This window comes from Malaya genurostris, chromosome 1 (assembly GCF_030247185.1).
Source record: "Malaya genurostris strain Urasoe2022 chromosome 1, Malgen_1.1, whole genome shotgun sequence".
Classification (NCBI taxonomy): Eukaryota; Metazoa; Arthropoda; class Insecta; order Diptera; family Culicidae; genus Malaya; species Malaya genurostris.
The window spans coordinates 20,755,615-20,781,926 of NC_080570.1; the positions used below are offsets into that span (position 1 = coordinate 20,755,615).

The 26,312-nt window shown below is 38.6% G+C and overlaps 1 protein-coding gene across 1 annotated transcript in view; it reads left to right on the forward strand.

The window, feature by feature from the left end:
* Positions 1–26,312, forward strand: part of LOC131434399 (tyrosine-protein phosphatase 99A) — a 229,007-nt gene that overhangs the window by 175,955 nt on the left and 26,740 nt on the right. Inside the window, exons 9-12 of the mRNA XM_058601071.1 lie at positions 17,418–17,624; positions 22,509–22,786; positions 22,866–22,982; positions 23,056–23,198. Coding sequence (XP_058457054.1) covers positions 17,418–17,624; positions 22,509–22,786; positions 22,866–22,982; positions 23,056–23,198 — 745 coding nt within the window. The remainder of the gene's footprint in view (positions 1–17,417; positions 17,625–22,508; positions 22,787–22,865; positions 22,983–23,055; positions 23,199–26,312) is intronic.

A 26,312-nucleotide genomic window follows, 5' to 3' on the forward strand; every position in this document is an offset into this window, starting at 1 on the left:
GCTACATATAAAAAAAACGTAAAAATTAAAAGTACTTATTTTGAGATATTTGAATTTTAAGTGTTATTTTTAAAATAATTTTTTTTATAAAAGTACTGATTTTTTTTACATATTACCTAAAAACATAGCAGAAGATATCAAATAGATCGATCCCACCGTTTCAGAAATATACATTATTGAAAATTTTCAAGGGATTTTTGCTTAGTCCCTTCTCAAAAGTAAGGCTAGAGTAAAAATGACAAACTTATGACGCAAATTGTTATTTTTAATCATAAAGAATGTAGAAGACAAAATTTAAGCAAAATAAAAAATACATTTTATCTGACCTTCGATTTTTAATGGAATTGCGCTTTTGTAAAAATAATTACTTTCGAGTGACATAAGCATTAAATAGAGAAAACCTTGAAACGTTCATCATGCAATTGTGGCATTGTTTCAGATAATCCATCTTTTTCAAACTTGAACCGTTTTTGTTCAAAATTGCTCAAGATCTTACGTTTCACATTCAAGTCTCTTATTATGCGGTTTTTTTATATGTTTTTTCTACAAACTTTCAAAGCTATTCGATTTTCTTGCTTCTGCATCTTGGAAATAAACAGAATTTTAGTGTTATCTCGGATACAAATTTTCAAGTCGACAGTCTGGGATTTGGAATTTTTCTTTTCAAAAAAATTTATTCTTGATCGAACACCACATCTTGATGTTTCATGCATTTCTGAAACGTTCGAAAAAAAAAGAATTTTTTTTTTCGATTCCTAGAGTCAATACTTAAAAAAAAATTTTTTTGGTTTTGATTGGCGATTGGTGGGAAAATGATTATCTCGGAGTTAAAACAACTTTTTCAGCGTGGGTCCCGGTGAAGCGTGTCTGGTTGGGAAACTACGTACCGTCAAACATCAGTACAAACCTGCTATAAAATCGGTACCCTTTTCCATTGAAGTCTGATTGACTGGGTGCTAGAATGATAGTTGAATAAATAAAATAAAGAAAAAGCTTCACCAAGCAACCCCAAAAAAATGTTATGACGGCTCGTTATTCCTCCTCTCTGTCGTGTCCTCCCCGTCAAAAGGTCACTAACTAACGTGTTACGACCGCGCACCCATTTCGGAAGCAATCCTTCCCAGGATTCGCACTCATCTCGTTGGTTGCGGTGGTTGCAACACCGTGGCGAAAATTACAACACGTCGTCCTTTGTGTCGGCTGGCAAATTGTTTTATGCCGGCGAAGGCCTGTCGATTGTTTTATTCATTTCGAAGTGGTTTTCCACCGAACCCGTTCTTGTTTTTTCCAAATAATGCGCGCTGCAGCTTTCCGAGCAGATGGACGCTGTCTAACAGAGAGAAGAAGATAAAAACCGAACGAGATTTCAACCGATTTACGATTTTTTGCCAACCTTCCAACCGCAGAAAAGTTTCCTCCTCATCATCATCCCGGACGGTCGGTCGGTCGTTCGGAAAGACTGTGCGAATTTGCTCTTACCGGTGGTTTTATGTTTTTTTCGGGTAGGCCGAATTCCGACTTCGCGTGTCGAAATTAAAGGAGAAAAATTGGATCAACGGTTTACGAGCGAGGACCATCGGCGTGCGCGATCTCTGGTGCGGTGTTGAGATTATGGTTGCTTTATGGGGGCCGACATGTTTCCTGCAGCATCACATATTTATTTCACTGCGGATTGTTGGATGGTTGTTTTTTTTTTTGTCAGATGTAGGAATAAATTAAGGATTCAACTTTTTTTCGCGATCGAACGAAAAATGGCGTACCTGGAGAAAGTTTGGCGTTATTTTTTTCTGTTCCTCTTTCAACTCGGCGAAACGACACAAACAACCAGGATACAGTTGCAAAAACACTTCAAAAAATCACCCTCCTTTGCCGGTGTGACCCATTTTTTTTGGTTGAAGGAGGTCCCCTCCACCGGTCACAAAGAATGCAAAACGTTTCCCTCTAACTGTTTACCCATACTCATATTTCAAACGAGCGAAGGAAACAAACATCAAACATGAATTATCATGAGCTTTCCTTTTTTCCACCTGAGCGACTTTGGGAAACTCGTCGTTCTTGTATTATTTTTTTTCTGTTCATTCTTTACTTTTACCCGGGCTTCGACTCCGGTTCGGTATAGTTATGAGTGAAACTTTTATTTTGCCGCCCGCTGTACCAAAAGCAGTCATTTTCCCACACAAAGGCTCGGCCTTCTTCCGCCCACGGGTTTCATCATGCGAACGGGGCTAAAAGTTTCCGGTGTTCTTCAAATTGAATATTTCTGCTCATTATGCGCTTCATCAGGCTTAAAATGATCTTAGCCATCGCGTTGTGAATGGAACGAAGTTGGTCTGACAAGTTCCCGGGAAAAAAAGTGTACCGAAAGCCATTGGAAAGTACCGGTCGCTGGTAAACTTAAACAGCCATGGACCGAAAACCCGGAGAAAGTTCCCTTCGAAGGTATGCCGTCGCCTCCGGTGTCTCAAATCTCGATCTGGTAATTAAATCAAATAGAAAAATAAACTTCAGTAAACGAAAGACCAGTGTACAGTTTCGGACCGGTGAAGGCTGATCAAATGGGTTCCGGATTAGATTTATTTTGTTTGTCCCCCAGGGTATGAGGGTTTGTTACTTCTAGTTCTAAACATTCAGTGTTTAGTGGTAATATCTATCCAACAAGCTGTTATGTTCAAGGGCAAAAAAAGGAAGTTTGAAAATATTACGAAGAAGAAATCGAAATATCAAAACCAAATCGTGTCTTGTGTCATTGTCAAACTTGTTCTGTTTGATCCATAATTTATTCACGAATCGTCGTTTGGTCTATAATTTAATCATTAATGGGCGCGCTGGTAGAATTGCAGGAAGATCCACTCATTTCTGGTTGAATGCATACTAGTCCTCTAGTAAAATTGTCGCGTCTGGAATGAAGACCAGTCAGAAGAATTGCAAGAGCTACTAATGCATCCCAAAAAAAGCCACTGCCAAATTGGAAAAATTGGACATGCCTGACATGTGGTTACAACAAAACGGTGCCACATCCCACACGGCACGCGAAACAATTACCAAATTGAGAGCCGCTTTCGGTGAACAGCTTATCTCACGTTTTGTCCCCTGTGAATTGGCCGCCTAGATCGTGTGATTAAACTCATTTAGACTATTTCTTGTGTGGACATGTTAAGGCTTATGTCTACAGGAATAAAACCAATATTGAAGCATTTATCCGTGAAATATCGCCCGATTGTTTGGAGAGAGTGTGAAACATTAAATAATCATTGTATCGATTTCAATAAAGATTTCGTAAATTTTTTCGATTTTTTTGTTTTTGCTTTGAAAATCAAATACCTCTCAAAAAATCGCCCTTTACTTAGTATAGCAAGCCATTTGCAGCTGTGGTAAAAAAGAAGTTGACGTTTCGTTACGATTATCGCGCCTAATCGAAAAACATCTGGGCTCTAATAAAACATGACCCAAAACCGAAGAAGTGCTCTGCAAAATTTAAGTCCTCAAAATTTTTGGAAATCCAGATCCTGGTGCAGAATCCACATCCTGAGTCCCAGATTGAGAATCTAGATCCGGAATTCAAGTCCAAAATTCAAAATTACAGAATCCAGGTGAAGAATTCTAGTGCAGAATACAGCCAAGATCTTGAATCTCAATCCAAAATTCCGGTTCAGAATCCTGATCCACAATGAATTCTGTCCAAGCGCAGATTCTGACTTAAAATCCAGGTTCAGAATTCAAATCCAAAACTCAGATGCATGATCCAGGTGAAGAATCGTGGTCCGGAATACTGGCTATGGGTCAGAATCCAGGCTTGAAATGATCCAGATCCATAATTCAAGTTCGAGAATTCAGGTCCAGAATCCAGGTTCGGGAACAGGTGCAGAATTCTGATTCTGAATCCAGGTCAAGAATTCAAATTGAAGATTCAGATGCAGAATCCAGAATCAGAACAAATTTCGGTCTGGAATTCAAATCCAAAGCAGAATCCAGGTGAAGGAGTACTGGCTCTGGATTTGAATACAAGTCAAGAACTCAGGTCTAGAATCCCAGTCCTAAATCCGGGTCCTGAGACAGGATTCAGATGAATTCAAATACAGAATCGTGTCCTGGTGCAGAATCCTGGTCAGGATCACAGACCCGGAATTGAAATACAAAATTCCGATGCAGAATCCAGAATCCAAGTTCAAGAATACAGTTCCAGATTCCCGGATCTGGGACAGAATCCAAACACAAACTGAAGTCAGGTCAAGAGTTGTGAATCAGAATCCAGTTCCGGAATTCAAGTCTAAAATTCAGATGCAGAATCCAGATCCAAAATTCAAGAAAAACTCCGAAATTCAGGTCCAAAATTCGGGTTTTGGGGCAGAATCCAGGTCCGAATTCTGTTCAGGTGCAGAATTTTAGTTTAAAACCCCAGGTTCAGCTTGAGAATCCAGGTTCAGAACTCAAGTCCAGAATTTAGGTGCAGAATCAAAGTTCTGGAACAGAATACAGATTAATCAGGCCAAGAATCCAGTCCAGGTGCAGAGTTATGATTCAGAATCCAGATCCGGAGTTCAAATACAAAGTTTAGAAGCAGAATCCTGATCTAAAGAATCAAGGAAAACTCCATAATTCACGTCCGGAAACCAGGTTTTGGGGCAGAATCCAGAACCAGAATGAATTTTGGTCCGTCCTGGTGCATAATTTTGGTTCAAAATCTAGGTTTAGATTGAGAATCCAGGTTCGGGATTCAAATCCAAATTTCTGATGCAGAATCCAGATCCGGGATTCAAGTTTGGAATTCTGTTCCCGAAAGGCTATCCAAAATTCAGATCCAAAATGAAGTCTGGTCAAGAGTTGTGAATCAGATTCAGATGCAGAATCCCGAACCCAAAAAAAAAACATGAAAATTCATGTCCAGAATTCCGGTCTTTGGTTCAAAATTTAGGTTCAGATTGAAAATCCAGATTCGGAATTCAAATTCGAAATTCAGATGCAGAATCCAGAATAAGAATTCAAGCTCGAAATTCTGATCTAGAATCCCAATCCAGAATGCAAGTCAAGAATGAATTCAGGTCCAGAATCTTATCCAGGTGCTGAACTCTGACTCCATATCCAGATCAAAGAATTAAAATACAAAATTCAGATGCATAATCCAGGTGAAGAATCCTACACCGGAATACCGGTTCTAGATCAGAATCCAGGTCCAAGTTTAAAATTTAGATCCAGAACAATTTCAGGTCTGAGATTCTGTCCAGGTGCATAATTTTTATCCAGAATCCAGCTCCAGATTGAGAATCCAGATCCGGAATCCGAATTCAAATCCGGAATCCAAAATTCAGATGCAGAATTGAGGTGAGAAATTCTGGTGCGGAATGCAAGAAATTCAGGCCCAGAATCGCAATCCAGAATGCAGGACCTAGGCTAAAATCCAGAACGAACATAGGTTCGGAAATCAAATACAAAATTCGGATGCAGAATCCTAATCCAGAATTCTGTTCAGGTTATGTTTATGGTGATAATGCTCCAACTGATAAATCATGTAGAGAATGGTTCCGACGTTTCAACGTTGAAGACAGGAGGCATTACTCGATGAAGATCCGAATCAAACGCAAGAGGATCTTGTAGAATCATTGGAAGTGACTTAACAAGCAGTTTCTGTACGTTAAAATCCATGGGAATGATTCAAAAGCAAGGTAAGGAAGGGTGTCTTATGAACTGAAACCGAGAGACATTGAAAGGCGAATTTTCACGCAGCAACTGATAACTTTTGAATTTCTACTCAACGAACGGGGAAGAAAACTGCTTTTGCGGTTTTGCAGCAATAGTCGTTTTTCTAAGATTGTAAATTACCCCTTAAATCTCTATGCGAATGTAAAAATTAGCATAAATGGCATCTCTGCTCCGTTGGGTGCTGGTTCAATTCGATAGTCCCACGACAAAAGGGCCTAACTGAAAATGAGAGTCTCTCCTTGTTTACTTTCTCTTTTGATTATTACGGAGCCATTATTGCAAATTCTCTAAAGTTTCCAAAATAAATCGAATGATTGTAGTTTTACCTTGAAAGTTTTGCGAAGAGTAAAGGATCAAATATAAAATCAGTTCGGTAAATCATGAAAAAAAAAATAAACAAGGAGAAACTGTCATTTGTAGTTAGGCCCTTTTGTTGTGGGACGGTCGAATTCACGCCTTTTTTTGAGAACGGCCAATAAACCATCCATCAACATTTACTTTGAAGAGTAATTTCGAATGACTCGGCACTCGCAGAGAGTAAGTTATAATAGTAAACGGCAGAGAAAAGTTTTCTCTTTCGTCTGGTGTTAAATTTAATACTCTGTCTTTCATAGCTCGCTTGCAATTTCTTTCGAAAGTGGAAGTTGACAGGTGGCTTTTTGGCCGCGTGAATTGTTCCTTTTGTTTACGGTACTTGAGAACGGACCCAACGAAAAAGCTCCGGATTCTCTTTCGTGAATGTGAACGCGACCAAAGCGCCAGAGTTTCCAACTTTTGTTTTCACCGAAATTATGTCGATCATTGAACTCTTTTTTGTAGACTGTTCGGATTTTTTTTCAATTCATATTCATTCAGTATCTCGATTATTTTTTGATTATTCACCATATAAGAAACGTTTATCTCAACAGACAGTAAACGATCAGTCTTGACCACAAGCTCGAATATGGCAACCTGCTCCACTCAGCGAAAGCTTTTGGTTTCAGTGTTTGACATTTGAATGTGCGACCGAAAGTGCGATAGTAAGAAAGAGTAGGCAGTAGAATTCGCACCGAAAAAAAAACAACACCTCGACTCACCCACACACCGTAACCGGTTCCAGGCTGAGCAATGATTTTATGTTTGATAAATATTGCACCACTACTACCATCTCACAGTAGCAGAGAGATAGCATGGTTTACTGCACCATGGGATTTGTTGCGTTAAAAAGTTAGAAAAATAGAGAAAGAGAGAGAGAGTGCACGAGCATAACCGGGGAGAGCCAGTAACAGCAGTCGAGAGGGTTCAATGAATTTGTGTGTTGGAAGAAAAGCCATCCAGGAGAAAAGCCCCACCTTCCCGAATGTGTGTACACTGGCAGCAGTAGCAGCAGCAGAAAGCAGAGAAGAACAGTGCTCTGGTTTAGATTCGCGCATCGACGACGAGAAGACACTGGCTCGGGTCGGGCCGCAGTTTTGTGCCAATGTGCGATTAACTTGAACCCGTCTGTAGGCCAGAAAGCCGTCACGAAAGGCGTTGGACAAGTGAAAATTCGAGTGGTATTGTGTGACAGGTTCGACTGACCATTCGGGCGCGTTTGCGATTTGAGGTTGCGAATTTTTAAAAACCAAACCAAACTGGAATATCCATGAGATGTGATGGCTTCCTCCTGTGTCGTCTGGTTGTGTTAGATGGGCAGTCAATGCCTGCTGTGTGTGACAATCGTGAGGAAAAAAAAGGGGCCACCCGCCGCCGGATTAGTGTTTGATTAGTGATTTGCATGGAATCAGGAAAAAAAAGTGTAAAGAAGTGCTGCGCCCCCGTTGATGAAGTTTGCTGCTGGTGCGCTACGACCGACCGGATCCGTGGCCCTAATTTTGAGATCATTGCACAAAAAAGTGTCAAAAGAAACGGTAGAACAAAAATCGATAAATCCGTGTCGTCCTGCAATTGTGTGCGTTGGTGTGTGTTGTATATTTCATACGCCTTCAGTAGTAGTGTGGTGTTTGTGTTTAAAGTACGCTAGCGATTAGTGATTATTATTCTCATAGGCGCAAAGCAAAGCAAAGCAGTGTGTGCTGCATTTAGTTATTTTTTTTCCTTAAAAAGAGACCGATCACTCGTGGTTTCCCTTTATGCCTAACAGTGTTGCTAGCCAGCAAGCAGCTGCTTTCTGTGTCTGGTTAGTGAAAGGTGTGTGAGTGTGCGTTTGTGTCTAGTTTTGCGTGATTTTCTCACACTCTCATGTTCGTTCTCGTTCTCTCGTTCTCATGCGTTCGTTCATTACACAGTGTTGTGCAGCACGGCAAAATAGAGTAGTTCCATTCATGCTTCAGGCGCTGCTGAGAGCGGGCGCTCTCGGGGCTTTTGGCCTGTTTACATCCTAATCCAGAGCGATATGCCGCAGCGTCTGGTACACGCATACACTCGCGGTTACTGGGACAGTAAACAGTCGTGTTTTTTTTTGTTTTTTCGGGGCTTTGTGATTTTTTTTTTCATTATTTACATTGCATTTTTTTTCTGTCAAAACAACTAGACTTTTTGTCTGGGAACTTATGATTTTATGTAGTTTTTATAATTCATTTTCATCTAACAAAAAAAACAGTCAAATCAGCTGTTTTTCAAAGAACGGCGAATCTAACATTGACAGCAAATGGAGAAAATCATCGATGAATGTTTCGGCTTTGGTTTCAAATCGTGTTTAGAAATTATCGTATATTCTCTGATCAATTTATGATTAGTCTATGAATTGTTAGTTTATCTTCAAAAGGCACGCAAATGTTACCACTTACCTTCTATATCCACTGAATAAATCAACATAAAAAGAGTTTCGCCCTTTTTCGATTTATTTACTTTTATACTTCCTGTGTGAATTATAAAGATACGCCCTTGCGCATTTTTCATGAAATTGGCTGGTTTTCGCTACTAAGACAAATCTGTGAGTAGTTTTATTGTTTCTTTTACTATTTCCAGTAATAAAAGGTTCGGTAACCATCTAAAATAAAGAAAATAAATAGTTTCGCCCTTCCTTACTAGCAATTGAAGTATCGCCCTGTTTGTTGGCATGGAACACGGAGGGCGAAACTTGCGTAAACAAATGGAATGACAGTTTCGCCTTTTATAGTTCTTTGTATTACTAATGGCGTTTTCGTTTTTAATTTGCACTACACCGGTGCAGTGCTACACTGAGGCATGAATAAACGAACAAAAATGACGAAAACATAAACAGTAACCATTGACTACAATAAACGAATCCATTGCACAGAGCTACACCAAACTTTTGATGAGTGCTACACCAGTGGTATCGGTGCAGAAAAAGTGTAGCACTGGTGTAGTGCAATTGGCAAAAACGAACGGTTTCAGTGCAGCTTTCGCTACACCGGTGTAGTGCAATTTAAAAACGAAAACGACATAAGATTGAGATTCTTGTAGAATACGAATTTTCAGACAAAATTGTAGGATTTTGAAGCATTTATTGGTAGGAGAGAGAACCTCGATTCGTTTACTTTTGTAAGATACGTCCTTCTTTGAAAAACAGCTGAAATGTCATTCAATATCAGCGAGCGAACCAAGCATCTGACAAGACGAGAATTACGCTTGTCCGGTACTGCGGCCTGTGGCTGGTTGGTTGACTGTACGCGAGTAGCAATTTGTGACTTCCTGCCCCTGCCATTAGCGGACGTGAGTCATCCAGCACGAATCTATGATAATCGGAGAAGGCGATGCGTCGTGCGTTGTTGGGGATACGTAAATGTTGTGCTAAAAATGGTTGCCCGTCAGTGAAAAGTTAGCGGGATGGAAAATAAAAAATAGAATATCCCCAATCTGTGCCAATGAAGTTGGTAATACGTTCCGTGGTTTTACTATCTCAATAAAAGGCTTAGAATCAAGTTTGCAGTGTTTTTCAAAAGATAGCGCCACCATCACCAACATTTGACAGTATTCTTGGACACTTGTATCGTGCTTCAGCGCGTTGTTTTTCTCAATGGAAATCATGACAAGTTTTGAGTGTTCATCCATTCTTTTACTTGCAAAGAAACCAATTTCCGATGCCCATTCACCACTCCGAACCAGGTGAATCTCTAAGAAAAAAAGTACGGGCGTGTAATGTCAAAGACATAACTGGATACTGTGAATACGAATAAAACCGACACTCTTTCTTTTTACTGCCGTATATCAATTAGTGGATCGATTGTGTAAATTGTGCAAGCATTTCCCTTTTTCACGACCAGAATTTGAAACGATACACCTAAACTAAAGTACAGATTAGTTACAATAAACATTCTGACACACAATTAAATATTACGAGTTAACCAGTATAGTTCTTTATGATAAAATAATGATGGTTCTGAAAAAATCCTCTTCTGAAGGCGTTCGTGACGGAGAGCGACGAGTTTAGTTCGGATCTATTCTGAGTCGGTGGTATGCATTTTATATAGTAAATCAGCAGAAAGTTCTACTACAAACTACAACTGGTTGGAAAATGGGCCGTATACAGTACAGTGAAGAAAAATTTCGCATAATTCTGTGAGGATACAATTATTGTTCTAAATAGCAGAATTCTGATATCGATTATTTCATTTCTGATTCTAATATTTCAGTGATAGAAACTATCAAAATACCGTACGGGATTTATTTCTGACATTCAGAAGGGCCAAATTGTGTAATTCTCTAAGATATTAAACACTGTTGTGAGTTTTGCACTGCGAAAATTGTACCCATTATCGATTTTTTGTTGTATTTTGCTCCAATGCAAACGACAAGCAGTCGGATGATGCGATCAATCTTCTATGAAGAGAAACTGGCTCGGTGACCTGAGCGTTTGAGGCTTTATAGCACGCAAAAGGAATGCTCTCATTGCCAACTGCTCCTCCTGACGATCGAAGTCCAAATGAGAGCACGATCTGAGCGTTTTACATTTTATACTTGGTTTGTTCTTACTTCTGTTGGTGGGAGAACCTCACCTCGACATCCAGTTCCGTCTGTAGCAATAGAAGAAATGAACGATTTCACTCAAAGTTTACCTTTCATACTCGTCCAGTAGATAACCGGAACCGATATGTGCTTGACTACCTCAAAACCGTCGTCGGGGTACGAAAAAGGCAAATGAGTTATCCTCATTATTTTCAAAAGCTTTAGAAAACTCTGTTTTTCCGTTATTCATGGTTATCTCACGCTGTTGAAAATTCAATCACAAATTCCCGATCCTATTACCGATAGCTTGAAGAAAAATCAGGCTGTTGGGTTAAGTTCATCAAGAGACATTCGCTATGAATTTCTGCCCATTCTTGTACAGGGGAATATTTTGAAAAAGCGCCCATTGTAAAGTAAGTTTTCCTGCATTCTTCAAAATTTTAATCGGAAATATTTGTATCATAAAGGCTTTCAATGAATCTTCTTAAACCGGAAGTCGTCGATTTGGACTCTAAAACGACCTCAAACTTCATTTTCAGGCATAGACTTCTCGAATATGTTCCGAAAGTACCCATATTGTAAGGGTTTTTAAAGAATGATAAACCGGAAGTTGCCATCTTAGATCAAATTTGTACCGGAAGTCGTCATTTTGAATTCTGAATTTGTTCCGGAAATACTCATTACGAAGGTTTTCAAGAAATCTTCGAAAATACCCGTATTATTAAGGTTTTCAATTAATAATAATTGTCTTGAATTTTCAAACGACCTCTAACATCGTTTTGTGGCAATCTACTCAAATCTGTTCCGGAATACCTACTTAAAGAGTTTCCAAGAAATATCGATAACCCGGAATTCGCCATTTTGTATTTTGAAATGACCTCAAACATCTTTTTTTTGGTATCTGCTCCTCAAATTTGTTTCGGGAGTACTTATAAGGGTTTCCAAGGAATAACCATCAACCGGAAGTCGCCATTTTTGTATGTATTATGCAAGTTTTCAAGGAATAATGAACCGGAAGTCGCCATCTTGGATTCTGAATCGGGTTCAAACATCGTTTGCCGTCATCTGGGCTTCAAATTTGTTCCGGGAATACTTATAAGAATTTTCATGGAATGACGATAAACCGGAAGTCGTCGTCTTGAATTTTGAAACGACCCTGAAAATCGTTTTCCAATAACCTACTCCTCAAAATTGTTCAGAAAATAACCTTAGAAAGGTTTTCAAAAACGAACGATGAACCGGAAGTCTGCATCTCGTATTTTGAAATGATCTAAGACATCGTTTTCCGGAAAATCTACTCCTTAAATCTGTTCAGAAAATACTCTTATACAAGTTTTCAAGAAATACCGATAAACCGGAAGTCGCCATTTTGAATTCTGAATCGAGTTCAAATATTATTTTCCGGCACCTACTCCTCAAATTTGTCAAGGGAATACTTATATTATAAGGGTTTCCAAAGAATAATTATGAACCGGAAGTCGCTTTTTTATGTATTATAAAAATTTTCAAGAAATAATCGTGAACCGGAAGTCGTTACCTTGGATTTTGAATCGGGTTCAAATATAGTTTTCCGGTATCTACTCCGCTTTGTTCCGAAATTGTTCATATTTTAAGAATTTTTAAGGAATAACGATCAACCGGAAGTTGTAGTGCCGGATTTTGAAATGACTTTAAACATCGTTTCCCGACATCTGCTTCACAAATTTGTTCCGGAAATACCTATATTATAAGAATTTTCAAGGAATATCGATGAACCGGAAGTCGCCATTTTGAATTTAGAAACGACCTCAAACATCTTTTTCCGGCATCTGCTCCTTAAACTTGTTCCGGGAATAGTTATAAGGGTTTCTAAGGAATAATGCTGAACCGGAAGTCGCCATTTTTTATGTATTCTAAAAGTTTTCAAGGAATAATCATGCGCTGAAGGTCATCATTTTGGATTCGAGTTCAAATATTGTTTTCCGATACCTACTCATAAAATTTGTTTCGAATATATCTGTATAATGAAGGTTTTGAAGGAATCTTGTTGAGCCAAAAGTCACCATTTGGATTTTTGAAACGACTTCAATCATCCTCAAATATCGCTTTCAGGCATCTCCTTCTCAAATTTCTTCCGGAAACAATACGAAGGTTTTCAGGAAATCTTCGAAAATACCCATATTATTAAGGTTTTCAAGGATTAATTATGCACCGGAAGTCGTCATCTTGGATTTTGAAACTACCTCTACCATCGTTTTCCGGCAAATGCTGCTCAAGTTTGTTCCGGGAATACTTATAAGGTTTTCCGAAGAATAATGATGAATGACCGGAAATCGTTGTTTTGAATTCTGAATCGAGTTGAAATATTGTTTTTCAAAATTTACTATTAAAATTGGTTCCGAAAATACCTGCATTATAAAGGTTTTCATCGCTTTCAGACATCTGATTCTCAAATCTGTTACAAAGATTTTCAAAGACTTTCCTTCGAAAATATCCATATTTTAATGATTTTCAAGGTAATCGCCATTTTCAATTTTGAAACGACCGGAAGTCGCCATTTTGAATTTTGAAACGACCTCTAACATCATTTTTCGGCATCTACTCGATTCTACTCTTAAAATACCTTTACTAAAAGAGTTTTCCGAAAAAAAACGAAAAACCGGAAGTTGTGCAATACCTCAAATATTGTTTTCAGATTTCTGCTCAAATCTGCTACGAAAGGGTTTTCAAGTAATATCGATTAATCGGAAATCGCCATCTTGGATTTTGAAACGACCCGTTTTCCGGCATCTGCTTCACAACCCTATTTCGAAAATACTTACAACAAGAAAGTTTTCAAGGCTTCTTCTCCGAAAACGTCCATATTTTAAGAATTCTCAAGGAATAATTATGAACCGGAAGTCGCCATCTCGGATTTTGAAACGACCGCAAACATCATTTTTCGGCAATCCACTCAAATCTGTTTCGAAAGTGTCTTCCGTTAAACATTTTTCGAGGAAGAATGATAAATCGGAAGCTGTCATTTTGGTTTTTGAAATAATCTAAAACAATGTTTTCCGGCATTTAAATTTGTTCCGGGTTTACTCATATTATAAGGGTTTTCAAAGAATAATAATTGATCAGAGGTTGCCATTATGATTTTTGAAACGACCCGAGCTAAATGAAGTAACAAGAAAACAACAAAATTTGTTATTTTGTTTCAGTAATACAATTTGTTATGTTTGAGGACCCAAAACCATCGTATGAACCGTAATTGATAAGTGTAACAAAATAACAGAACTCAGATTTGCGTATGTTAACTAGTTTTGCCAGCAACTTAAGTTAAGCAATAGTTAAAACCAGAAAAATAACTAATTTTGTATTTTTATTTTCAATTTTGAAACGTATTAAACGTTTCAAACTACATTCTACATGGAATGAGAAATCCCGGGTCTAGCAAAGAAAAAGTCGATTTTTTACCGTGAAAACTTTTTTATTCTTCAGTATATTCTCCATCTAGAGCGATACACTTGACCGAAATTTGGATACCCTTTTTAAAATTTTTGATGCCTTCAAAAAATAGATTTGTACAGGGCCTTCAAAATTAGCTTCCGTTTATGCAATGACCTCAGTATTCGACAAAATTTTGTTTCCCTGAAGAAACCTTCCCAGGTTTCGAAATAGATAATAGTTGGTGGGGGCCAGATCTGGAGAATACGGAGGATCATGGTAGATCAATCCGTATCCGGAAATCATTCATTTCCACCGTTACTTTTATGCATGAATGCGCTGGTTTCATTCCATATAGTGATGTTTGTATTTGAATTCATCAGTTGGAAGAATATTTATTTTTTTATATTATTTGTTATAATTCAAATGTTTCATTTTGATATAGTTTGTAATCGGATTCTTGACTCAGTGGCATACCAAGGAAATTTAATGCCCGGGGGAAAATTAGACATTTGCCGATTTGCCGCCCCCTCGGTTCAGCAGAAGTCCATCTTCGGCAAGATGATTAGAGCGAGAAAAAAAAAGGTCATTAGTTTGCCGCCCCCTTTAAACGTTGCGCCCGTGGCGAGTGCACTTACACTCGAGCGGATAAATTATTGTTCGACCTTAAGAATTTTTACATGCTCTGTTAGTTACAAATCTACCCAGTGACCAGAGTTCTTTCAATGTATTTCAAATCAGTGGACCTGTTTTTAAGTTTTCGTAACCAAAATCATTTCTTATTCTGTTTCATGTAATAAAATAAGATATTTTTTTGTACACAGTTTGTTACGATGTCGTACTCGGGGAGCCGCCTCTATCGCCCGCTTGCATGTGCCTGGCAGCGGCTGTCAGAAGGTTTTGCCGGAATGATGGCAGAATTCGCGGCAACAGTGCAACAACCGTTTTCGGCAGAAAATTTCACCTAGCGGTTTATATGGAACAATAAGGAACACCTGAAAAGTGGAACATGGAGAATCTGGAACACCTGGAAAATGAAACATTATATGGAGTATTTAGGAAAATGCAATATAATATAAAATGTTTAGAAATTTATTATATGAAATAAGAAAGAACATTTGGAAAGTGGAACATACAGAATCTTGAACACCTGCGGCTATTTACGTTTCTGTTTCTGCCGGATTTTTTGCCATACAAAACGGACAGTACGGTTTTGAATCGGTTCTTCATTTTTAGGGCCTTCGGTTTTATTTTTTTCTTCATCAGAAGTATAAATTAACGGAAAAAAATATGATACTTCGGATAAGCTTCTTCTCTCAATATACCATTTCATTTCATTTACCTGGTCTCAAGATTCGTTTTCATTTTTGGATGTACATGCAGGATTGACGAATATCGAATGAAGATGAACAGGAAAAAAAAGGAAGACGTTGCGAGACAATAACGCAATTTCGTCTGCAAAATTTTGACAGTTGCCGGAATCTTACCAGGCTTCAGCCGGCTGCCAGAATTCCTTACAAGCGGGTGCGTTCGGACTAAAGAAAATGGCATGGCCAGCTTAGACCGGAAAACCCTACAGAAACTGGCTGGTGCATAATAAAGAAGAGCAAGCTATGACAAGAAAACCTGCTTGGAGCCCTTCGAATCTCGCGTATAATTCGGGAGACTTGATGTTTGGGTGCACTCCCAGTAAATCAGTGCAAGTGCAAAACACTCTCCAACTTCAAGATGACCAACACGCCGCAAAACACGATCCGTGTGGCGAAGCACTGAAGCAGTAGTAGTAGAATGGCTGTGCTAAATTGATCTCAATTGAAGCTGACATGCTGCGGGTGATGTGCGGTTCACTGGTGTAACTTCCCTCCGCTTTCGCGGTTGCTGGCGGTCATTTTTGTTTTCTCCCCATCGGTTCAGTTCAGTTCAACCCAACGTTTTTGGTGAGTTAATCGCGTAAACGTAGCAGAATTTTGTTATGTTTCTAATCGGGCATTCTGCGTCCCAGTAGGCCATGAATCGCGAGACTCTTGAAATCAGTTTTGACAGCTCCCGGAGAAGACGGCGGTAAAGTTGGTTGGTTGTGTTGTGATTCTGTAAAGTTTGCGCGATTGTTGGAGAATGCCGCCTCCACCCAATTGATGTCAATTGAAGTTGAAACTGAGACTGTAAATTGAAAATTGCCATCTTTTTCTGGTGGGACCGATTCGGTCAGGTTTAGGAGATGTCGTCAATTTCTGCGTTGTTCTACGCTACCACCAGAACCAGAAAGCTGATCCCCTCCGTGATAGTCTTTTTCTTTCTTTATTTATTTATTTATTTTGCATGAGTAAAAACGTATCTCATCCGAAACAGGCGGAACGAACTGGCAGCGGGGGAAAGTCGTGTGAAAAACCCAAACCACAAACCATTCAAAACGAAAAAATTATGCAGTGTGGTGATTAACGCGAAACGTAGCAATAAATTAGAGTGATTTGCATTTTAATTTTGTGCTCCCTTCGTTGTTGTAGCGGCTGTTGCAGGGAGCTGAAAGAATTCGGAAGCCCTGACACAAGTACTCAACAAAACCAACCCCGCGTAGAAAAGCATCCCCCGGAACAAACCTACGGAAACAAAAATGATTAAGGCGAAAAGTTATTAAATTTGTGTGTTTGATGGTGTGAATAGAATAGCTCAATAAAACAAAAAGAACGTAAAATAATCATTTATTAAAAGTGAAATTTGCCGGCATCACGCGAAAGCATCACAATAATAGCAAACAGGAAAACAATGAAACCACGCCTGCTGACCACGACGACGACGACGTCGTCGCGGTTGGCAATGGTGCGGGTGTTGGTGCTGATGTTGGTGGCCCATCGGCACAGTGACTCATTAGTGGTCACGGCGATACCGACCGTGAACCTGACGGTGAATCCTCCGACCAATGATTCGTCATCGCATGCCACCGAATTGTTGGAACCGGAAATTCCCTACGAGGAACTTGAGGAACCTCGTGTGCTACCTCTTCAGTCGATACCGGCTACCATTCAGGCTTCTACGGAAGTCAACGGAGCAGGAGGATTGGATGTTGTCCAGCCGCATCACTTTTTGCAGCAGGCACAACATTCCCTAGCGGACGGAGGCATCAATCAGCCTCAACCGGATAGTAACAGTATTTTGAAGGTGATCCTCGAGGAACCGGAAAGTAACGATGAACCGTTTACCACCACCAATGGGTATCCGACATTTTCGGCGGACGATAACATCGGTAACTTGTGCTTTGTAACTTCATTCGAAAATCATCTGTAAATAACGAGTCTCTCGTGTTTTTGTTTTGATGCGCGCTGCTTAATGTGATCCCAAACCTACACTCAGATAGATACACTCTCTCGACGAGTGTCCCCCTCCATAATACCTGGTACTACTGAATGTTTCCTTTTTCTTTCCAGTTCCCAGTAAACCGTTGAATTTGAGCGTTCTGGAGATCACCTCGACGACCATCAAAATTACTTGGCGCGAACCGGAAAAGTCCAACGGAGCTATCCACGGTTATCGGGTTTACTACGTCCACCAGAACCAGACACTGCTTCATCTACCGATACTGAAGTCGGACGCCGCCGTGAACTCGGTCTACACGTACACGCTTGCAAATTTGAGTGAGTATTGATAGTTTGTTCGGGTTTTTTTTGGGTACTTTTAAGGACCGTTGGTTCGATCAACAGCTGTTTCTGACATTTTAACCACGTTTATTCATATAATAAAGCTGGCTATTGGTTGAATTCATGGAAGAGAAAGGAGTCTAACACAAAATAAACACTACATTGCAACTCCAATGGATTTCATGAAATGATAAAGAAGTTTCATGTAAGAAAGATCACGACAAGCAAGAATGTCGCGAACTGGAACATTGGATAGTCTACCTTGGGTACGCAAGGAATTTATTAGTCGAGATCTGACATCACGATACTCCAAACGACATGATCAATATCGCGATATACTTGGCCACAAGCACAATGATTAGTCTCGGAAAGTCGAATTCGAAGGAGATGTGCATCTAACATGTAGTGATTGGACATGAGTCTGGACATCACACGAATGAGATCCCTACTCATCAGTTCCAGTCCATTGAACCATGTCTTTGTCGATATTTTAGGAATAATTGAGTGCATCCCAGATCATCTTTATCCCAAGAAGCTTGCCAGCTGAAAAGTGTTCTTAGACATGATGCGCTATAGAATTCGTTGAAAGCAATTGGTCGCTCATACATTTCACCCTCAATAGCACCATGTTTGGCTAAAATATCGGCTCTTTCATTGCCTGGAATGGAGCAATGAGCCGGGACCCAAACTATTGTGATTTGACAATTATTATTCAATATGTGGTTCAGGCACTGTTTTATTTTGCCCAAGAAAAACGGTTCATTATTGCCAGCAGCGTTTGAGCGAATGGCTTCAATTGCACTCAGACTATCTGTGAAAAGAAAATAATAAAGCCGAAACATTATTGTTGAATATACCAAACCCAGTAGCCTCTTAAATTCGTGATTCGTCCGTCATTTTTTCAGAGTCAATATGCCTGAACTTGCTTGAAAACATGTTCGGGATTTCCATCGAGCGTAGCTGATCCGGGATTCCACGCACTTCGCGCTGCATGGATGTGGTATTTCGAAGTCAAAACCAGTTGGATTCTTCTTCCCATCATATGAAGCTGAAGCTGCGCGGAATCTTGCTTTCTTGAAAAGATGACCAGCTCTGTTTTCTCCGCAGAGAATTCGATACCCAGATGAACAGCTCAAACGGATAAGTTATCTAGGTATCTTGCAATGGTTTTTGCAGATCAACAGCTTTGGGTCCAGTAACTGAAACCACGCCATCATCTGCCAATTGTCTTATTGAGCATGGGGTTACTAGCCAGCTGTCAATGTCGTTCACGTAAAAATTATAAAGGAGCGGACTGAGGCATGAACCTTGCGGTAGACCCATGTAGCTAATTCTGAATGTTGCCAAATCGCCATGTGAAAAATGCATGCGTTTCTCTGACAAAATGTTGTGCAAATAATTATTTATAACTGCTGGGAGTCCATGTTGGTGGAGCTTGTCTGAAAGAACTTCATTGGAAACTGAATCAAATGCTCCTTTAATGTCTAAAAATACAGATGCCATTTGTTGTTTTTGAGCAAAGGCCTTTATTTCTACGGAAACCAAACTGAGTATCTGAAAAAAAGCCGTTCGTCTCGACCCAGAACAATTTTCTGATGCAGGACAACATTGCAATGGGTCTATATGAGTTGTGATTGGAAGCTGGTTTCCCCGGCTTTTGAATGGCGATAACTTTGACTTGCCTCCAGTCAGATGGAACAATATTTCGCCCAAGAAACTTGTTGAGCAATTTCAGCAAACGTCTTTTTGCGAGATTGGGCAGATTCTTCACCAAGTTTAATTTAATTCTGTTCAACCCAGGAGCGTTATTGTTACAAGACAAAAGTGCTATAGAAAATTCCATCATTGAAAAGGGGCTATCAATGAAACCATTATTTGGGGTAGACTTCCGAAAATTGCTCTGCGTAGAACCGTGCAGCCTTGCATGACTGGAACTAAATCAATAGAACTAAATTCAGAATCTGGTTCCGAATTCAGTAGCCAAATTCGGGTTCGGAACCCAGATCAAGAATCGTGGAACTGAACATATTTCCAAAATCCAGGTCGCGAATTAAATTCTACAACTGAAGCTTTGAACCTAAATCGCTGAATTCAGTTCCAAAATCTACATCCAGATGCCAAGTTCCGAATTCATTTCCAGTATGCTTAATCTGAATTCTGGAAATGAATTCAGAAACTAAATTTAGGAACTAAATTCTGACGCTGAATTTAGATCTCAAAATTTCGGTTTGGGTTTCATATCAGAAATTTTGCTCAAGAAACCAGATTCTCTAAAATTTATATCTTTTGTCGGAATTTGTTCCAGAATGGGAACTCTGGATACGAATTCCGAACGTTGATAAGGAACTAAATGCAGTTCCAAAATCTATACAAGTTCCAGAACTTAGAATTAATGTTCTGTTTCAAAGTTTTAGTTTTAGTTCTTGGATCTGTATTCTGAAACTAAAGGGTGATTTTTTAGGAGGTTTTGAATTTGATTAAAAAAAACTCAGAGTAAATTTATGAAATCTTTATTGGAATCAATTGAACTATCAATATAATTTTTTTGTTTGAAGATGATTCCATGCGAATGTTGGCCGCGGCTCCGCGTTAGAAGGCCCACGAGCAAAGTCCAATTTTGGCACACTTCCTCAAACATATCAGTCACGGATAAATGCTTCAATATTGATTTAATCCTGGTTCACACGGAACCACACGATCTAGGCGGTTCAATTGACAGGGACCAAAAAATGGTAAGATAAGCTGTTCCCCGAAGACCGCTCTCAATTTAGTCATTGTTTCGCGTGCCGTGTGGGATGTGGTACCGTCTTGTTTTTAACCACATGTCAGGCATGTCCAATTCTTCCATTTTGTCAGTGGCTTTTTTCTGGAATGCATTGGTTGCTCTTGCAATTCTTCGGACTGGTCTTCATTTCAGATGTGGCAATTTTACTAGTTGACGAATCCCCATTCAACCAGAAATGAGCTTCGTCGTTGAACACAATTTTTCGATTGAAAAAATGTATCTTCCCCCAACTTTGCCAGCCTCGCTTTCATGGTTAAAATTATAGACCTAACTGAACAAGTTTGACAATGACACAAGACACGATTCACGCGTCAAAAACAGTGTTGTCAAAAAGATACCTGTAAAAAAATCACCCTATATTAGGTTTTGAAGATTTCGATTTCTTCTTCGTTATATTTGGCTGTTTCTTATTTTATACCTTCTTTTGTCAGTGCTCTGTTTTCTCTTTTTTTTGGCTCAATATTGTTTTTTCAAATTATTTGACTTATTCCTATTTTTTCGGTTGCTGTTGTTTTTGTTTCTGCTTTCCGTTACCGGTTCTCTGTTTAATATTTTCTATTTCTTATCCTGACAATTGTTTTCTTTTCTCCCTTAATTTTTTTTCCTCTTTCTGATTTTAATTTTCAGTTTTTGTTTCCCTCCATAGTTTTCTGTCTTTTTATTTCAATTAAATACTGTGTTTCTTGTTTTCTATTTTCGGTTTCCAGTTTTGTTTCTATGATTTGAATTCTTTTGCATATAATTTTATAATTTCTATTTCGTGTTTTTATTCCGCCTCTGTTATTTCCAATTGTCTTGTTTTTTGGTCATATTTTGTTTTCTCCTTTCTTAGTTTTCTTTTTTCTAAATTTATTTTCAATTCAGTGTCCTGTTGTTGGTTTTCTATTTTCCGCTCTCTGTTAGTATGTTTTCTATTCTATTCGCTGTGGAATTGTTTTTTCTTTTTTCCCTCGTATTCAATTTATTTTTTTTGCAATTTTTTCCGTCTCTGTATTCTGATTTTATCATTCTATGTTGTTTTCTCCTTCAGTTAATTTTTTGTCTTGGTTTTCGATGCAGTTTGTGTTTCTTGTTCTATACTTTCTGTAACCTGTTTTCTGTTTTTCTTAGTTTTTCCAATTGTCTTGTTTTTGGGTCAGAGTTTGTTTTCTCCTTTCTTTGTTTTCTCCTTCCTAATTTTTCAATTCATTTTTCTTGTTCCTAGTTTTCTATTTTCGGTTTTCCGTTCTTTGTTACAATGTCTTCTATTATATTCACTGTAAAATTGTTTTCCATCGTATTCAGTTGCAGTTTGTGTTTCTTGTTCTGTACTTCCTGTTACCTGTTTTCTGCTTTTATTAGTTCTCCAATTATCTTGTTTTTGGGTCAGATTTTGTTTTCTCTTTTCTATTTTCCTTTCTTAGTTTTCTCTTTCCTAATGTTTCAATCTATTTTTCCTGTTCCTGGTTTGTATTTTCGGTTTTTCGTTCTCTGTTACTATGTTTTCTATTCTATTCGCTGTCTACTGTTTTCACTCGAATTCAATATAATTTTTTGCTTGTTTTTTCCGTCTCTGGATTCTGATTTTATTATTCTATGTTGTTTTCTTTTTCAGTTTATATTTTTCCTTGTTTTTCGGTGCAGTTTGTGTTTCTTTTTCTGTACTTTTTGTTACCTGTTTTTATTAGTTATTTCTTTCTGTTTAACGTTTTTTTGTCGATTAATTTGCATTCTGCTCTTTAATTGTGATTCTGTCAGTTTTTTTTAATTGTGTTTCTTCAGTTTTATTTTAAGTAGCTCTTTTCCTGTTTATGTTTTTTAATATTTATTGTGGCACAAATCTCCAAATATCAAGGGGAACGTGCCATTTGAGCCAATTTGTTCTGATACCTAATCCAATTTTAGGCCATGCAAACCTTTGGTCTAAACGTATTATCTAAATTTTAATAATGTTCAATATTAAGTTGTGAAGTTAAACGACTGTTTTTCGTGAATACTTTTTCCACTTTGACATTTTCTCAGCTTACTTCGGAATGTTTTCAATTTGTATTCAAACGATTCCTTCGTTTAGTTATTTCTGAAACCCACACTAAAATCAAGTTTTTTCGGTTTTCCAGAACCCTACAGTGATTATAAAATCATCGTAGCAGCATTCACCAAGAAAAACGACGGTGATCCATCGGAGGTTTCAACACGGACGGACATTAGCGGCCCCAGTGCCCCGAAAGTGGTCAATCTGACATGTCACAACCAGGACGCCCTGTTCTTCGGCTGGCGAATCCCGCAAACCTACTACAATACCATCGATTACTACATCATCAGCTACCGGAATGTTGTGTTTGCGGATTTCCGAGAGATTCGCATCTCAGCGAATGCCTCCATCGTGGAGACTTCGGTAGGTGTTTCCGCTTTTAACGACTGCAAGATCGTGATAGTTTTGCTGATTGTGTGTTTTTTTTTTTGCTTTTTGACAGATGATCATCCCGAACCTAACCACCAATATGGTGTACGAGGTGAAAGTCCGGGCGGCCTCCACCAGTGTCATCAACCCGAAGCAGATCATTCTCGGGTCCTACTCGGAACCTAGAAAAGTAAGTGATTTTTTCTTTTTTGCTCGTAACGCAAAAGGTTTTCTATCTAACAAATATCTTATGCTGCCAACAGATTTCCCTCCAACCGAACTGCGAGAAAATCCCACCGCCATCCCAGCGACAATCTTACGACGACTACAATCTGGCCGTCTTGGCCGGAATCGTGTTCAGCTGTTTTGGACTGTTACTGATCGTGATGGCTTTTCTGCTGTGGAAGTAAGTAGCACCTTAGACTGAATTCATTCTTCTAGCTTCGAATAGTCAAGTTTCTTCAGTTTCAAATCTTCGTGACGCATGCCCCGTGTCACGGTTGCTTCGACTAAAAATAGAACCATTTCAGTTAGGAATTCCAGTTTACCATATTATCTAGCATTGGCGCTCGACGCTTGTCTGAAATTGGAGAAATAGGTTCATTTGAGGCAGATTCCAATGTTTGAATTGAATGAATCATTAATTGCCCCTATTAGATTAATTTTCATCGGTGGATTGAAAACCAACAAAACAGTACTGCCACGCTTCTCTTCCACGAATAATGCGAGAAAGGAAAACGCCGAGGAACCTAACCGGCAGCAATCAATTGGTTAATTGTACACTGGGAATCACCGATCGCTTGCTTGGTGGTGATCATTAATTTCGCCACTCTCATTCTGCCTCTGTCTATCGACAGAAAGATGTATTTTCTGTTGCCACCGATAACCGCGAAAGTGAGATACTGAACAGTACAGAAGAAGTGCGGAGCAAGCATGTGACGCAGGTCCCGGTCCAGTGTTTATTGCACTATCTTTGTAAAGTATTCGTTCGTTGGCGTCTTCTTCCAAGTGTGTTATGCCAAAATCAAAAAATAAAGTAAAATTAGTAGCGTGCGCAGTTGCTCCACTGAGCGCAATTAAATGAGCACACGCCCCTCCGAGGGGTAGTTTGATCGGGAAACGAACGCTTTCCAAATGTATTTAATATGCCATTTTTTTTTTAAATATAGAGGCATAATTCTTGAAGACATTCGAATCGGTAAGTTCCATGCCGAAGGATTATTTTTCATGAACTGTATAACGCTAGAATTATAGAAAATATGATATCCTAGCCACTAGATCATATGGGAAAACGAAACGATATTTGTTGAAACCTGTTCAGTTGGGTCCTTCGAATCAGTCTACTACTTTGGGAAATTACCAATGATGAGTGAGTATCGTTCCGTACTTCAATAGTGCCAATATGAGATTTTTTTTATATTTTGGCCTTGTAATTCGGTTACAAGTTGAAGGAGTTGATTTTTTGGCTTTTAAACGAGCCTTAGTTTGTTCAAATCGGTTCAGTCATCTCTTAGAAAATTGAGCGATAACAATAACTTTCGAAAAGTGCACACACTTAGACATTTTTCGATCTAATCGAACTGAGTCGAATGGCATATAACACTATGGGTTTCCGAAGCTCTGTACTAAAGTCGGTTTTCCCAGCAATTCTATAGAAAAAGGCAAAAACAGTTCGCCAAATGCACTGTACGAAAAAATACAGTAAATACAGTTTAAAATACAGTCTCTAATTCGGGAGAGAATATATTTTTAAATTTTCTTTAAAAGAAAATCGCAAAACTAAATGAATTCATCCTAATGCGAATTCCAGAATTCCACCAATGTTTTAGAATTAAGTATTACAATTTCTTGATTTTAAAATAAATAGGCGGGTGGGTAATGTCAGAGACATAACTGGAGGACGAGACTCACACCTCCGAATATCAATGATCGTTCATATTAGTTGATTGATTTGTGAATTGTAGAATTTTAACTGCTTCGCTCCTAGAACTCTATCCAAGCGTCTATATTGAAGTATGACTGGAACTGAAATCGGAGCATGGGACAAGATCCGAATTCAACATGAATTCAGTTCATTAATTTAGTTTTAGAATTCTGGAACTGAACTCATTTTCACAATTCATCACTGAATCCAGTTCCAAGATTTCGTTCCAGAACCAAAGTTCGTGAATTCAATTTCAGCATGCTTAATCTGAATAAGGATAATGAATTCAGAAACTGGAATCAGATGTTAAATTCATGCTCTGAAGTCAGTTTCGAAATTCTGGTTTAGATCCAGAATTTTGTTTTGGAATTCTGAATATTTGTTCCAGAATGGGAATTTTCATACGAATTCTGAACTCAAATTAATATAATAAATTTAGTTCCAAATCTAGTCAAGAAACCATTTCCAAAAATCTAGCTCTAGAAACTAGAATTAGGATTCATTTTCGGAGTTTAAGTTTTAACCTTTGAACCCGTATTCTGGAACTAAAATTTGAAACTAAATTCACAAACCCAGATTTTCAAATCATAATTAAATTAGAAATTCAGGTGAAATTTAGTTCCAAAATTCAGTTCCAAAATCCAATTCAAATGAGGTTTTGCAAGTGAATGATAGCGCTACCTGAACGTTAGAGACTTTATACCACACAGAAGATCTGTTCTGGCTGGTGCTGATTAAAGGTGACTACTCGCTTCGCCTAACTTGTTTCTAAACGTTTGAGCAAACTAAGTTTTTGAACTATCTATGGTTATCGCACATCAGTTTAATTCGAAATCTTCACGACTAAGTTCCACTCATTCTTTTACAGGGCGAATTTTAAAAAAGCATCTTTGGGGATATTTTTAATGGTTCTAAAAAGAATTGAATTGAAGAATTCAGAAATGAGGAACTGGACCTGTGGTTAATAACGAAATTCATAACTTAGAACAGACACAGAATTCACTAGGAATTTAGTTCTAGAACTACAATTTCGAGACTAAATTCAGTTCCGAAATCTAGTTCCAGCATGCAGACTCTGAATTCTAAACCTGTATTCTGGAACTAAGTAATCAAACTGAACTTTGAAACTAAATTCTAAACCGGAAATTTAGTCCAAAATTCAACTTCCGAATCCAGATCCAGTAATAAGAAATCGAATGCGATTATTAACGACCTGTTGCGCTTTTAGTTGAAGACGACTGCTCCTCCTGACGATCGATGTCCAAATGAAAGCATGACCTGAGCGTTTAAAGCTTTATACTAGTGTTGTTGTTACTGATGTTGGTGGCAAACGTCATCATGACATCCAGTTCTGTCTAAAGCACTAGAATAAATTAACGATTTTCGATTAAAGTTTACCTTTTTGTACTCGTCTAATGGATCATCGTGATCGATGTGTCTGACTACCTCAAAACTGTTGTCCAGGTGCGAAAAAGGCAAGCAATAGCGATGAGTTTTCCTCATTGTTTCCAAAAGTTTCAGAAAACTTTGTTTCTGAATTCTTTATGGCTGTCTCACACTATTGAAAATTTAATCACAAATTCCTGATCATATCTC